General features: G+C 42.9%; 1 protein-coding gene and 1 non-coding gene across 4 annotated transcripts; one reads left to right on the forward strand and one right to left on the reverse strand.

Annotated features, from left to right (window-relative positions):
- Positions 1 to 36: 36 nt before the first annotated feature.
- On the reverse strand, positions 37 to 185 carry LOC128788990 (U12 minor spliceosomal RNA). Its single transcript, XR_008431277.1, has one exon. It is a non-coding gene; the product is annotated as a U12 minor spliceosomal RNA (small nuclear RNA).
- On the forward strand, positions 120 to 14,192 carry POLDIP3 (DNA polymerase delta interacting protein 3). 3 transcript variants are annotated; one of them, XM_053943833.1, is made up of 9 exons: positions 120 to 1,300; positions 3,904 to 4,291; positions 6,553 to 6,630; positions 8,485 to 8,580; positions 10,334 to 10,516; positions 11,342 to 11,419; positions 11,991 to 12,120; positions 13,308 to 13,374; positions 13,703 to 14,192. In XM_053943833.1, the coding sequence occupies exons 1-9, from the start codon at positions 1,278 to 1,280 to the stop codon at positions 13,875 to 13,877; spliced, it is 1,218 nt and encodes a 405-aa protein (XP_053799808.1). In that variant the 5' UTR covers positions 120 to 1,277; the 3' UTR covers positions 13,878 to 14,192. The 3 variants fall into 3 exon arrangements, with proteins under 3 accessions (XP_053799808.1, XP_053799806.1, XP_053799807.1); XM_053943831.1 differs by having other exon boundaries at positions 120 to 597; XM_053943832.1 differs by having other exon boundaries at positions 120 to 597; positions 6,556 to 6,630.
- The last annotated feature ends 1,523 nt before the right edge of the window (positions 14,193 to 15,715 follow it).

The raw sequence follows: 15,715 nt of genomic DNA on the forward strand, positions 1-15,715 counted from the left end.
GGCAGTTCTGTTCTTGGCACTCGAGCCACAGAGGGTCGGGCAGATCACGGCACCCGGGCATCCCGCGAAGTAAGCGGGGCACCCAGGGGCGACCTGTACCCGCACAAAAATTCCTCTCACATTCGGAGTGAGGACCCGGGCGTCACCCCGGGTCGTTATTTTCCTTACTCATAAGTTTAAGGCATGCCCTACAGCTCGCCGCGCCGCTGTGACACTGCTCGGCACTAACTCCACAGGTCAGGGCGAGCGCCGCCCGACGCAGCCTCTAGCTGGGCTACAGTGTCCTCACCACTGCGGCCGGTTCTTGTCCCCTTTCGCGCCGCGGAACCGCTACAGCGGGCCGAACCGAGCCGCGCCGTGCCGCGCCGTATGCAAATGAGAGGCGCGGGGAGCGCGGGGAGTTGTGGGGCGTCCCGTCACAGCGGGCGGAGCCGGGGCGGGGCCCGCCGTACTTCTGGGGGCGGGGCGAGGAGCGGAAGTCGTATGGTGTCACCTCCGGGACTCGCTCGCTGCGTCTCATCGTTGGGGCCGCGAGAAGATGGCGGACCTGTCTCTGGACGAGCTCATACGGAAACGCGGTGTGACGGTGAAGGGGAGGTGAGCGGTTGGGACGGCGACGCAGCGCCTCGGGCCGGCGGCCCCCGGCCGCTCTTCGAGAGTCCCTTCGGGCGGCTCCGCTCCGGGGGCTGCGGGCCGCAGCTGTCTCGGCGCGGCCCGGCCCTGCTCCCGCCCTCGCGTTCCCATTGGCTGAGCCGCGGGCCTGCGGGACCGCGCTGCCACGCGATTGGCGGCGGCGGCCGTCACTCAGGGCCGGGGCGGGGGTCGGGCCCCCATCTCGGCCCCTGTGCCTGGCGCTGCCCCGGTGGGGCAGGAGCGCTCACCGGCCCATCCCCTCTCGGTCTTTTCGGGATTCCTGGCGTCGTCCCTTTTCTCACTGAACTCTCCGACTTGCCCTGTCCCCGCTGCCTCCTGCTCGTCCCCGCCGCTTAACCCAGCGCTGCTCCCTGTAACGGGGTTGGCGCCCCTGAACGCCGTCGGGCTGCAGGTGTTACCCAGGCGGTGCCCTGGCGTGGCCGGTGCCCCCGCGCTCCCGGGAGCGGCTCGGTGCATTGTGGGAGAGCCGTGGGAGGGCTGCTGGTGCTCGGGGAGCCGTAACCGACCGGGGCCGCCGGGCACCCGCGCGGGCCAGGCTGCCCGGACTTCGGAAGGTGTCGTCCCTCTAGCGTGGTCAGTGGCGCTCCGACTGATTGTTTGAAGTGGTTGAGAGGACGTGGAGCATGTTACAGATTGGAGCTGCAAGGTCAGATTGTTTCTTTGCATGGCAGATGTCTCCAGTGTAGGCTGGGCCATTTACTGCCACAGTTGGCAGTTCTTACCTGGATTCTCCTTCGGTAGCTTTTCCTTTTCGCTTTTGCCGTAGTCTCGTAATGCTTCTGAAGAACTTGTCCCCAGTCTCTGTTTGCTCAGTGTGCTCTTGCTTTGTTGTTTTTTTTTTTTTTTTTCTGTTTTTAATTTATTCGTCTTCGTTTTTGACTGTGAATGTGTATACACTTACATGTCTGGAGTAATATTCTGAGTTACCTGCTAACGTATACAACCAAAACATTCAAACATATTTACATCCTAGTCTAGACAAAGCCTTGGCTTTGCACTTTCATTCATGTTATCCTGCATATTTGGAAGAGTCTTAGGATGCTTACTATGCCCCAGGTACTTCCTTTATCCCTTTTCAAATCCCTCCTTAACTCTCATTTCTTTCAGGAATTCTTCCTGCTTTTTTTTTTTTTTTTTGCTGAACAATAATCCCTCTGTAGCACTGTGAGCATTGTTGTGCCCCCCACTCTTCTTGTATGTTGTGTTTAGCTCACTTTATAAATTCCTGAGGTAGCAGACTTGGCTCTGTGAAGTCTGGATAAACTGAATAAACTTAAATCATTATATTCATGCTGTTCAGTAGTCTAGATAAAGTAACAGAAAAATTTTCACTAATAAAATGTACTGGTCCATAACATATTCAAGCCAGAGCTTGGAATCTTGGAAAGTGAATTAGATGTTTGAGATCTGCTTTTATTTCAGGTGCGTGGCACAAATACCTCAGCAGTTAATGCTCTTGTAGGGTAAGCAATTACCTGTGAAAGAGAGCTGCTTATTAGGGTAAAGACAACTCTTCAGAAATGGTGTAATCTTCAGTACGGTTTCTTAACCTGTTTCATTGGGTTCTGTCATCAAGAGTCTTAACTAATTCTAGTTTAAATGTTGATACATTTCTGGTTGTACTTTGATCTCCCTCATGAACCACTCATCCAGCCCTTTGCAGCGCTCCAGCTGAATGCTTTCAACATGTCTAAATAAATGCTTTTTAAAATTGCAAGGAAGGTCTTGCTCTGTGTCTGTTGCTTTATGGGTACTGTTAGTCTCCTGTGTTCTGGGTATATTTTCATAGATGGTCTTCATAATCCTCCTGTTTCTTCTAGCTGGTTTGCTTTGGCTGTATGAGAGAGCAGCCATAGGACTCTTAGATAGATAATAAAATGGAACTCCAGTCCCAGGTTTCCAGACATCTAGACACAAGAATGAAAGAGGCAGAAGCAGAGGTTAACTCTTTCATCTCTCGGGTGGTTGGGTTGTTTGTTTTTTTTTTTTTTTTTGAAAGATCTCTCCATTGAAAATACAGGACTGTAAATAATGTAAAGGTTGTGGAGTTAGATCAGGAAATACTAATATAAAGGTGCATAAAGAACTGAAATAGCATCATAATTTGATTTTGTGATACTAACCTTTTATTACAACAAATTCCAGGTATCTACTTTTACACTTTATAATACTGGACAACACATTTCTGAAAGCAGATTAACTTTTTAGCCCTCTGTTTTGACTTTTAAAAAGTCAACAGCAAGAATATTTTTTCTCTCTCTTTCTACTTTGTCTTTTTTTTTTTTTCATACAAAGAAACCCAATGGAATAAAAAACTTTTAAAATACTCATCAGAGGAACTCCATTTAGATGAACTGGTTTTGTTCTTAAGGCAGATTTTGAAAAAGTGTATCAGACCTGTAATAAGAAGGTAGTTCTAGCTTTCACCCTGTATTGTGCTGCTTTATAGGAATACTTGTCTACAAGTACAAATGCTATAGTTTTTGAGCTGTTGTCTTTCTGTGCTCAGTATTGTGATAATGATGTGCTTAAAAAGTAAAGGCCATCAAGTGCAGTAGTTCTTTTAGTAGATTAAAGAAGAGGCAGTTGTGAGTTTGCTGGCCCCAAGTTGGGCAACTCCCTGGGGGCTCCCCTGGCAGGGGAGTTAAAAAGTCATGTTAAAAAGTAATTTGACTAATGACTATTCTTGCTGGAAGCTAATCAACCTTTAAACTGGTGGCTTTGAACTGGGATTGTTACTGGTGCTTGTACATACTAAAATTCAAGTTGCTGCGCTCCCACAAATCTGAACTTGCTGCCCAGAATTCTTGAAATCATGTGTAGTTACATGTTTCCTTCCTATCAGGATGTATTATTGTATTACAGAAGATGCTTTAGCAGACCTGTTCATTCCTAAAGCTAGAAAGTCTGTTCCTGTTCCTCTTTGCTTCAAAGGTTTCCCCAAAGTACCTGAGTTCTTGAATTTTGTTTAAATGTAGTATGTACTTAGCACAGCTGAAGTCAGACCCTTTAGTTTGTAAATGTGAGCTTAAGGATTGATTTTGGAAATCAGTTCCTTAGCTGATTATGTAGGGGAAAAAAAAAATCCAGCATAAAAGAGCTTAGGAGTTCTACTGTTGTATTTAGACGTCTAACCAGAGTGAATTTCTGTGCAGTAATAATGAACTTTTGTTTGCAGCAACACAAATACATTTGTAATGCCTGAAACTTTCTTTCTTTCTTTCTTTCTTTCTTTTTTTCCCCCCTCAGACTTAACACAAGGCCAGTGTTTGGGGGTGTAAGATCTCGCATTGGGATCCAGCAAAATCTTCTGAATAGATCATCACCAGCTGTGAGCTTCCAGCAGACTTTTGATGCCCGACAGAAGATTGGACTCACTGATGCCCGGCACAAACTGGGGGTTAAAGATGCCCGAGAAAAACTGGTTCAAAAGGACGCTCGGTTCAAAATCAAAGGGAAGGTGCAGGATGCTCGAGAGATGTTGAATTCCCGTAAGCAGCAAAGTGTTGCTGCTGAAAAGGTGACCAAAGTGGTGGATGCCAGAGAGAAGATCAGCTTAAAAAGGAGCACTCCAGCTGCTATCAGCCCAGCTATGGGGACAGTAAATCCAGCCATGAAAATCACCAAAACTATCCAAGTAGGTGAATGAGTCACCTCTGAGCCCCTCAGTTACTCTGCAGCAGTTCAGTTGACATGATAATACATTAGTATGTTCATGTGGTTACAAGAGAAGCAACAATGACACAGTTCATTCCAGCCTGTGGGGTGGGATTCTGATCCTTTTGTGGGTCCTTGCAGCTGCTTGGGACTTTTTGTAGAATCACACAAAAAGTACGCATTTAAATTTTCATTTTAATTTTGGGCCCAGAAAGACTGAGGTAGAGCTCCTGTCAGCATTAAAGGAAATGTCTTGAATGGTTAAATAGTCTCTTTCCTACCTGAATGCAAACAAAGTGATGCAGATTTTTTGTCATTCTTATACTGCCCCTCTTTGCAAGTCTGATGTGGTGGATTGTCCTGTATAGATAACTGGTTTATCCTAGTGGTGGAATAGCAGTTTAGAATATGCAGCTGTGTTTGTATCTAAGAAAATTTAAAATTCAATGAGCCGTTCTACAATTTTCTCTTTTTATACTTGTCTGGTTTCCAGGGATTTGCCTGATCACATGAAGCATTCCTGCTGAGGCTCAAGATTTCTTTCAGTTGTATTATAATCAGTTGATCACCTTGACCTGCTGATTTCCTGGGCCAGTTTTCTTATTTCATTTTGCTGTGTGCATAGCAATTTGATTCTTAGCCAGCTTCTCTGAGAAACAACTGCTCTTGAACTGTGTCTATTAGATACAACGTGTAGAGTCAGAAGAGAAATTTCCAGACTGTTGGGATTGTTGTTTGAGTGGTTTTGCTTCTTACCTCTACAAGCATGTAACTGAAGTTCCTAGTCTACCTCTTCCATTTTCAACCTCCCAAAAATCAGCAGTGTGCTTACTCATACCCAGAAATCTATTGTCATGAGTTTGAAAGCCTAGATGAGATTGGCCTAGGAAATTTCCCACTACTCCGCAGGTTTCCTGGCAGGCTGATGTAAGAAGGAGAAAGGACTCTTGAGGCAGTAAGAAGAGCTAATGGCAGAGCAGTAGAGCAGTCTGTTCAGCAGTTGTTAATTAGGAGGGTGATTAGTACTCTTGCTGTCCTTCTAAGCCAAATCACCAGCATCAGCCAGGAGGAATTGAACATCTTCTACAAAGTTTCTCGGAGTTAAAGTAGTTTCCAGAGATTTGGTGCAGTAGCTGCTTGTTCTGACCTGGTGTTTTGTGGGCTTTTTGTTTGACTTGTTTTGACCAATTTTTGTTAGACATCATAGTGCAAGGGAACATGTATATTTATACATAGGGTATCATGGTGATTCAGACTCTAGACAGAGCCTTGCACATAAGCAATTATCTAAACATTTTAAAAAAATTTTGTACTGAAATTCCAAATTACCCCTGACCCTCCTATCTTCCTGAACACGGAAGTGGAATCAAACTAGTGTATCTTTGATCCAAGGTACAACACACAGCTCTAAATGTGCTGTCCTGAGGTGTTGTTTATCATAAAGCAAAGAAAAAATCTTTGTAACCAAAAAATGACAGTAGGTTTGCTGCTGTTTCTGTAGGATGGGTATCCTTGTTTCTTTGATCAGCAAATTGAAACATGAGGTGCTGTGATATAAGTTGCAGTCTAGAGAAAATGCAAATCTGAAGATTTTATTACCTGTGTGGACTACTTTTGTAAGAATAGGTATTCTTTAATGGACAGATTCCAGCTTTTTCAAAAAAACAGAAGGGCATTTTTATGGGTGTTGTTGCATGATTTCAGTTATCGATTAGTACAGCTACATTCCCTACCTCCTTCTGTTGTGGTTTCCCTGTTTCATGGTATAGTGGGCTGCACACTACCCTGTGCATCATTTTATTCCAGCTCTAGTGCTAAGGGGCAGTGTATATTCTGCTTTTGTTTGGTGGAGATATGTATGTTTAGTTACCTGCAGCATGAAAGAAGAGACATTTTCTGACTTACCCCATTCATGGTTTTGTATTGGCAGAAATGTAGATCTAGTCAGTCCTGACAGGACTGAAGTTAACTTCCCTTCCCAGTAATCTAGGACTAAACCCTAAGTAATTTGAATCCTTTTCTTCATGTGGTCTTAGATTTTAAGTGAAGCTATCTCATATTGAACATATCACAGGAAATACAGGTGTTACCTAAGAGCATATTGTGGTAATATGTTTCAAAGCAGGGAAGGTAAGTTTCATTTAAGTGATCTCAGGGTATTCAACTAAAGCTTTGATCTTATTGAACTTAACCTGGTGGACTGTAATGCTTAATGCTTTGGTTCTTTATCTCTAACTGTAGCAGAAGGCTCCAGTTCCTGGACACTCTCATCCAGCAGGAATGAGGATCAATGTGGTGAACAACCATACACATAAACAGGTGTGTACCTGCTCTGTACTCTTTGTTACCTTTAACAGGGAAGAAAATGTGTCCATGAACATTGGCAGGTGCAAAGAAAACTCTTAAGTAGGAAAGAAAAACATTTGAAAGTTCTCCATCAGCTTAGCTATCATGTCTTGAATGGTTAAGATAGTTCATGGTAATTGAGGTTTTCATTTAGTGTAACTTATCTTGATTCCTAGTGTATTGAGATACAGGAATGAGAAGCAGATATTCCCAGTTTTATCTGTGTGCTAATGGTATATTTTTCTCCCTAGAGGCTGACCTCTAGCTCTGATGTTCTTGTATAAATTTCTTATGACACCACATCAGATCAAGTTTTTGTTTGTTTTGATTCACCATGCTGCCAGCCTTAATTGTACATGGTCAGATGTGCTGCCGTGAGGTGGGAGAGGGTATAACCTTCCTGTGAAATCCCAGCTGTGGGCCACTGCTGGAATCCTGATAGGGATTGTTAACATGATGTTAACTAGGATTCTGATGTACTTCCAGAGTTCCCATAGCCCTTTTCAAGCAGATTTTGAGAAAGACCTTAGAGTATTGTCTTTCTGGGATCAGTTTTAACGGATTTTGTCACAGCCCCCAGCCATTCAATCACCTTACTACCTTGGGTGCTTTCAGAGAGGAATTGGATATTTTTATTATTTATGTTATTTTCTGTGTATACACAAAGTATTGCATGAAGTACTAGAAATCTGACATTCACAATATCATGTCATGTGATTTTTTTCCCATGATTATAGTAATTTTAGCTATTTTTGTATGTTACCTTTATGCTGGCCTGCTACCCTCACCTATCCCAGAAGCTGTTATTTAAGGAAGTGTCTTCATTATTCTGACCTCATCACTGTAAACGTGGAATCCATTTCATTTTGTCTCAAACTCAAGTCCATTGTCCTGATGCCTAGTGTTTTTCCTATCTCTTTTATTTTCTGCATAATTCTCCTCTGTTCTCTGTCCATTTTGGGTTTTTTTTTCCTTCATAGCATTTGTGTCACTGGAACAACTTCCCTGTTTGTAAACCAGAATCTTGCTGACTATGGACAACCCCCTGATTTTGCAAGCTCTCATTGCTAATCCCTCCATTTTTCTTTACCTTTTTACTGAATTAATGGGAAGCTGTTTGCAGTTGTGATTTCTTATGTTTTGCGTACTCCTATACGTGTCTAGACTTCTTAACGTTATTTAGGGTCAATCGAAAAAATGCTTGTGTAGGAGCTCATCTCAGTATTTTAAGGCAAGACTATGAGTGTTAAGTTGAACTGGAAAATTAATTATTCATTCAGTAAAGCTCTTAGTGCAGTGTTCTCTAGGGCCAGATGGATATGTCCTGTGCTAAGGAAAGCAGGCTATTCAAAAGGAATGTTCCATTTAAGTGTATTCAGCAGGCATTTGTTTAATTTTAAAAAACCCAACAGCAAAAAACCGCAAAGAAACAAAAAAAAACACCCACCATACACCCCCAAACTAATTTAAAAATCACATGCACAGGTTTCAGCTGTAAAGGTAGGAGAGTGCTAAAAAGTAAGACACTGAGGCTTTATTGCAATAATGTAGCTTCAGCAGTCCTAATGAGGTCCAGAAGTAGAGGGATCTGTATGTGGTTTCAGTATATCTAGGGAAACAGTTTTACTCTGGTGTTTTTGGAAAGAAAGTCCAATCGTTTTTATACTGATGTTTTGACATGGACTTACATACCTGAAACTAAAATCCAGTGTAATTGTGTTCATTAGCTGAAGATGGTTGAAGGCTGAAGGCAGGAGAAAACTGCCTGTTTTTGAAATGTCTCAATGAAATCTTCCTGCATGTAAACTATTGCCTTCTTCACTTCAGGGCCTATATGACACGGAAGATGATGATGAAAGTGTCTCTCCCCTTCCTAGCAAACAGATGAAAATCACCACCACAAACAGTTTCCTGCACAACTCGGTAAGGGGTTATCTAACAGTCCCCACCATGCCATGCTCACATTGCATGGACACAGAGGCTGTGTCTTAAGAGGACTTAAGTTGCTTTAAAGTCTGTAAATTATGTTTTCTCCTCAAATATTTGCTCTTCACCCCACCCTTCCTTTGTGCCAATGCTTCTACTGTTATTTTTGGAACAGAGTTCTTTTAGGGTAACTGGGTTTATGGGCTCTCAGCAGCCAGAATGTTTGCTTTCTGCCCTGCTGGCAGGTTGCTGCATCCTGGCTCTTTCTTCTTGTTGAGGAAGTGCACTGAACCTGTCTTGTTACTGTTGGAGTAAATCAGCAAGGGAAGCTTTCTGCTGCTTCTGGAGACTGGGCATCAAAGCAGGAAATCTCTTGCAGTGCAAAAATCTTAGTAGGTAGGCATCTTGTTGGGGAGGACTGTTGCTCTGGAGAAGATGGAATTTCAGTACAAACAAATATAAGGTCCTGCCTTTGGCATGGGATGGCCCTCTGCAGCTTAAACTGAGAACTGACTGGCTAGAAAGCATCAGCAGCTTTGTAGGAAGGAGCCTAGGGGTCTTATTGTGTGATCTGCTAAGAATGAGTGAGTAGTGCATTCTTCCAGCAACAAAGGCCAACTGTAGATAATTAATCAAGGAAGATAATTATTGCTGTTTTACATTTTGAGAATGCATCCAGAATTCTGTGCCTATCTTGGGGCTCTGCAATACAAGAAAGACATGACTGGAACCAGTTAACAGGGTGGTCTGAGGGCTGCATTGTATTATGCACAAGGAGAGGGTGAGAGAGCAGTGTCTCGAGGCTGAGAAGGCTGTAGTGAGATCTGTCCACTCTCACTGCCTGGAAAAGGTTCTTTTCAGGAGTGACCATGGGGAATACAAACCAATAAATTTGCTGCAGCAAAAGAAATTCTAGTTGGTGAAATTCTCACAGTATTGATCAGCATCTGGCACAGATTGTTGTCATTCTTGAATATTTAGTGCTTAGCTGGATGAGGCCCTTGCCAACCTCATGTGTGTTTGAAGTTAGCCCTGTTTCAGGAGTTGGGCATAGGTTTGGGCTAAGTTATCCTCTGGTCTTGGAAAAGCAAATTCATGTGGTTTTACCTTCATGCAGGCACTGTAGTACTGTGATTACCCCAGGAATTTATTTCCTCACGTGGGTATTCAGACTAGAGCTTCAGCTATTTGTGATTCTCAAATAATCTTATGAGGGGTTTTTGAGGGTTTTTTTCACAAGTAAATTTATTCTTTTCAGTGTTCACATCAGCTTCCAAGCACAAGTTTTAGTCTGGCTTTAAACTCAGGTATTTCAGCCTAAGTTCAATGTCTTTGTGTGCCCTAGCTTGGCGATTCTGAGGAATTACTGCTTTTTGTTCTGTGGATTCTCAATCTTACTGTTAATGAGCAATCTTTGTGAACTCTATATAAAGTACTTGAAAGCCTGCAGATGAAAGGAGCTTTTCAAATTCAGATCATATTGTTAAAGTTCATTTATGAAAAGTATGAAACCAAAATTGCTTATGAGGGAAGTGCTCTTTCTGGATAAGCATACCTTTTTATGTTTATGCCCAGAAACTTGAGCTGATTTTTTTCTCTGAGCCTTTTGATAGTCTTCAACACTGTAGTGGTTTTGACACTGGGAAGGACATGCAGTGCATACCAGTAATACTCTGGTGGTGGTGCTTGAAGAAGAGTGATGGCTTTTGTAGGCTGTAGCTCTGAGATACTTTCTTTTTTCTTCCTGTAGACTGGTCTGAGCAACAATAAATTCTCTCTGTCCAAGACTGTTCCCCTGACTAAAGTGGTCCAGAACGATACATACACAGCTCCACCTGCAATTCCCCCTCCTATGCGGACAAAGGCCTTGGCAAACATGTCCCGGACCTTAGTGACAAAGGAAGTGCCTCCAAAAGAGCCAGCACCTGTTGAGGTGAGCTCAGGGAAGGGGAAAATGCTCTTTGTAGAAGTCTCTGAAACATCTGAAACTTGTTGTTCATTGGACATGTGAGCAGCTCATTTATGCCTGCCTTTCACCATTACTTCTGGGACATCATCAAGGTTATTCTGATAACTGCAGTCCATGTCCCAAGAATTTGGAACCTGTCTAAACATCCTTTCCCTGCACATGATCCTGGAGGAATCCATATTACAGGAAGGGAAGGTGGCAATTGTTTGGACACTCCTTGGTGGCTTTCATGTCCCTAGGAGTAGTGTTTTAACACTATTTCCTATGTTCTATGTCCACTCCAGCTAGCAAGGAAAAAAAAAGAGTTCTTCCAAATGTACACGTGAGACCTCCCAGGCAATTTGTGGACAGCCTGCCTGGAATTGCTTTGCCAAACTGCCTGATGTTTGGTACAAGTAACCCACCGGATGTTTCTAGGTGTGCTGACTTCAGCATGCTCTTGAGAGGCTGGAGCTGTATTTTGGAGTTTGCTGGCTGGTGTAGAGTACAACAGAGACAGGCTGTTAAAAGTGTGGGCATGACCAGAGTACTATGTATGCAGGTTAAATTAATGTTATTCTTGGGAATAAGTGAAAAGTTACTTCAGAGAAAAACTAGCATGGAAAAGAAGCTCCTTTTTGCCATCAGATGAGCTGGGCTTTAGTAAACTTTCCTATTACTAGCTGTAGCTCTCTCCTTTGCATGTATGTACAGACATTCCCAGATATATCCTTAGTGACTTTTTATTACTTTCTCTGCTGTGCTGTATTGTGTGCCATATTTCTGTGATGCATTTGTTTGTGTTGGCAGCTGGCATTCAGTCCTTTGGAAGGCACAAAGATGACCGTAAATAATCTGCATCCTCGAGTCACAGAAGAAGATATTGTTGTGAGTGTTGCTTTCTGCCAGACTGTGCATGAGTGACACTTCCTTTCCGTGTCCTAGCTCTTCTGATAAATCACTTGATCTATGGTGAATGCAGTGAAGAGAGGTGTGATGTGGGTTTACTGTCTGTGCAAAAACTTTGAGGGTTCCTGATTGTTTGGGGGTTGTTTACACTTTTTAAAAAAAGTGTGTGCTTAAGAACATGGGACAAAATCCCACAGAGTATTTTGAGACACCTGACATCACTTAGAAAAAGAGTTCATGCCAAATGATTCTTCTACCCAAACTCATGCCCCCATCCAAATTATCTAGGGGCTTCCATTCTCACCGGGCTGAGAATGAATCTGGTCTTCCTGTGGGAAAAACATTACTGGGTACTGGCCCTGAACTTCCCTGCTTGTGTACTGTCTATTACTAGTGCCAAGTACTTATACCATAACAAACACAGTAAGAGAAGTGTCCAGATCCTGTCAGGTATTTAATAAGCAGGATGGGTGGTGTGATGAAGCTAGTAAACCCTTCTCATGTAGTGCCTTTGATGTGACCATGGTCATGACTGACTCTCTGCCCTCAGGAGTTATTCTGTGTGTGTGGCGCTCTGAAGCGAGCCCGGCTGGTGCACCCTGGCGTGGCTGAGGTAGTATTTGTGAAGAAAGAAGATGCTATCACAGCATATAAGAAATACAACAACAGGTGTTTAGATGGTAAGTTTGATGCCAGAGTTGTGTGTAGAATAAATAAATCAAGAATGACTTTTCCACCTGAGTGGAAGGTTTAAAAGTATCTTAGATGTTAATATGCTATCAAGAGAGAAATACCAGAAAATCAGTTCAAGAGCTAGATAAGATAATAATTGCTGTGTAACTAGCTGGATATATGCCCAGTTTATTTAAATGCAATAAAAAACCCTACCCACATTTTCCTAGAAAAAGAAGATTCAGAGCTGGAGGCAGGGTCCTGATGAGTCTCCTGGTCTAACTTTCAGATGAAATTCCTTGTGTTTCTAATTTGGTACCAAGAGCTGTAAAGTTGTCATAGTTGAGATTGAGACAGTACAAAGCAGCACACTCCATTTTCAGAAGGCTTCAAACAGTTTTTTATTATAGCATGCGTACTTTTTACACATTCTTACAAAACTCGTAAGTTTACACTTTACTCATTGGTCACGAGAGACAAACAAAGTGCTTATTGAAATAGGCAGTTGCAGGTTTCTCTTATTTATCCTTCTTTCTTTCTTGGTTTCTATGTCAACAACCTTGGTAGAAAATTCTTTCGGGGTAAACATTGATGCTCTTATCAAACTTGTGTCTAGCTCATAGAAGTCGTTGTAAAACCTCTTCCACAGAAAGTCCTTAGGAAGGCTTTACCTGCTTACAGAGCTACTTGCAAAATACAAGTAAAACTCGTATTTGCAATAGTTTCAGGGTGTACTCAGGAACATTTTGAATTGGACTTGTAAAATAGTTAGTATCAGATTCTCCATAAACTTTAAATAATGCAATTTTATTTTTTAACCATGTTAAACTGAAATTATTGTTGAACTGTTAATTTTTAGCTGGAAATAGATGCTTTTTCTTTCTTTAGATGAGTGATATGTTATGCATGTCAGATGAGGAGCAGACAGCTAAGAATGGGAGATCCTCTTGTGTCCCTACTGAAGGCTTCATACTTCTGTGTAACTTGTTATTTAGTATGATCCTTCATATGGTACTGAGTGTTTCAGTGGCTCTTCTATTGCTATGATTCTGCAACAAAAGATTTATCAGCTCTTTTTTCTCATATTTCCCCAGTATGTCAAACTCTATTGCTTGCACTGTTGCATGATGTTTCAAGGATCTTGCCTTACTCCACTTCTGATAGAATGAATTTTGTGGGTTGTTTTTTTATTTAGGTCAGCCAATGAAATGCAATCTTCATATGAATGGGAATGTCATCACCTCAGACCAGCCTATATTGCTGTAAGTGTCCTTCAGTGGGGAAAAGGTCCAAATGCTTTTGCAGGTTCTATTTTGAGAATTTTGTCTCATGAATTTTCTTTCTCTCCCCTTCTGTGCCACAATATGTTGAGTGGAGTGCAATGTAGCTTGACTACATAGTGTTCTCAGCCCTGAGGCTGAGATGAGGATATTTTCTTGTGAGAAAAACATATTTAAAACCTTTCTCTCTGATACTGGTAAGAGGAAAACACTGATAACAGGAAATGCAGACACAATGGTAAAATTTATTTATCACAAAGAGAGGTTAAATACTGCCTTTTTAATTTTTTTTTTTTTTTTAATCCTCCAGCCGATTGAGTGATACCCCTTCAGTGAAGAAGGAAGGGGAACCACGCCGGTCAAGTGCAAGCGCCTCCTCAAATCCCCCAGCTGAAGTGGACCCTGAAACTATCTTGAAGGCACTCTTCAAATCCTCAGGGGTCTCTGCCTCCATGCAGCCCACAGAATTCAAAATTAAACTCTGAGAGGGGGGAGCAAGCAGTGGACTGGAAAACTCATATAAGCTGGCGGATGAGGAAAGTGCAGGAGTGCAGATGTTATTTGCATTTGCCTGTCCTGAAGTTTTTTGTTTTCTATGATCGCTACCTTACTGTACAATAGTGTTTCCTCTTGTGTGTGTACTTTCTGTTTTCATAGTTGGAGTTTTCTTCCATGATTTTTTTTTCCCAAGAGAATAACTTTCCCCTTCTGCCAGTAATGTATTACCAAGCATATACCATGTAACTTCATCCTTTACTCCAAAGCCCCCAGTGGCCATTAAAAGTGCACATAGACTTTGAGGGAAGGAGTGGTGATCTCCTTCTGTTTTCTTCTGACTGACCATTAACTAAAGGGTGCATCCCCTTGATTGTCCACAGGAAAGAGCACCACATTGTTTCTGAAGTTGCTGCGCTGGGTACAAAGGCAGGTTGGGCTCCATCCAGAAGGGACTTGGTGTGCATTTGGTGGCATAACTCTTCCTTCTGGCTGTTGGACACTTTCCTGCTCAGCAGCTGGGACATTGAGAAGAAGCGGGAGAAGCTGAGCTGCCCGCGGTGTGCCAGCGGAGACATCAGGCAGAAGGGACGTATGCACGAGTGCACTGGCCATCGTGCTCTGGGCAGGGGTGTTTCAACTCTGGTGGTGCTGGAGGGTTGTTCTGGCATTTGTACAAGGATTATATTTGCTCTGGAGGGTCAGCTCAGTTGCTCTCCTCTTTCTGGACTGAAAAATTAAAAACCAGTTCAGAGCTAGAGGAAACCCAGTTGTGTGACTCCCATTAGATTATATTGCCTCCTCCTGCTGATGCACGGACATGAGTTTCTTTCTTGGCTTCTAACTCAGCCAATCTCCTATAAAAAGGAAGGACCTGAGACCCTTTTCAGATCCTAATACACACCGAGTCTTGTGTCTGAGAACTCGTTTCTTTGAGAGATGCTATTTGTTTGGCTGCTGTGCAGTTATGCTGCTGGCATGCCTGGATTTGGAGGATGATTGCAGCGTGTGGCTTCAGGGAGAGGTTTAGGAGCAGCGGGCAGTTAGCGCTGTGTAAGGAACGCGGGAGAGGAGTGTCAAGTCCCGTGCAGGGCGGCGAGGACTGGCGTGCGGCAGCGCGTGTGTGTGACAGGCCACTAGGTGGCACTTCCAGTACTTCGCATTGTTTGTGCCGCATTGGCGCCTTGGATGTTGAAAGTCCCAGTAGCTCCACTCCTTTGTGTTTGGTCAAACTGTATTGAAGAGAGGAAAGCTGAGAGCAATTTCCAGAATCGGGTTGGGGTTTGAACTTGATCCTACTAGCTGGGAGACTAACCTAATCCATTCTGTTCAGCTCTGCTGAGTAGCTCCTGTAAGTCCAGATTCCATTTCTTGGACAACCCCATGTTTCTTTTGCTTTCTTGTTCTGTATGAACTCTTTCTTCTATCTAGCTTGTGCAGACCATTCCTTAATCTCACTGTATCCCTTTTAGCCATGGAAAAAATAAGGACTTTGCAGGACTTGTTTTTTCTGGAGTACTCTCTTTGGTTTGAAGGCAGTGACACCATGATTGGTGGGGTGCATCATGTGAGCATCAGATGTTTGTAGGGGAGGGGACCTAAGACAGCTATTGTTCTCCTTTTTTTTAGATTGCCCACCAAATACCTGTGTTTTCATTAAAAAAAAAAAAAAAAAGGGAGGGGGGGAGGAAACATTAGGGGTTGGAGAAGATAATGTATTACCTGTTTCTGAATAAACGTTTGTTACACAGAGAGTGGATTCTAAGCCTTTGTAGATGCTGTGAAGCAACTAAAGATAAGTGGTGGTGTTCTAACATTGAGTCAATTG

This window comes from Vidua chalybeata, chromosome 5 (assembly GCF_026979565.1).
Source record: "Vidua chalybeata isolate OUT-0048 chromosome 5, bVidCha1 merged haplotype, whole genome shotgun sequence".
Classification (NCBI taxonomy): domain Eukaryota; kingdom Metazoa; phylum Chordata; class Aves; order Passeriformes; family Viduidae; genus Vidua; species Vidua chalybeata.

Excerpts from the sequence above, each read along its gene's own strand:
- POLDIP3 (XM_053943831.1), top strand. The coding sequence starts at position 539 with ATGGCGGACCTGTCTCTGGACGAGCTCATACGGAAACGCGGTGTGACG. Across the intron at positions 598-3,903 it reads GGTGTGACGGTGAAGGGGAG|ACTTAACACAAGGCCAGTGT; the intron begins GTGAGCGGTTGG and ends TTCCCCCCTCAG. Across the intron at positions 11,420-11,990 it reads TCACAGAAGAAGATATTGTT|GAGTTATTCTGTGTGTGTGG; the intron begins GTGAGTGTTGCT and ends CTCTGCCCTCAG.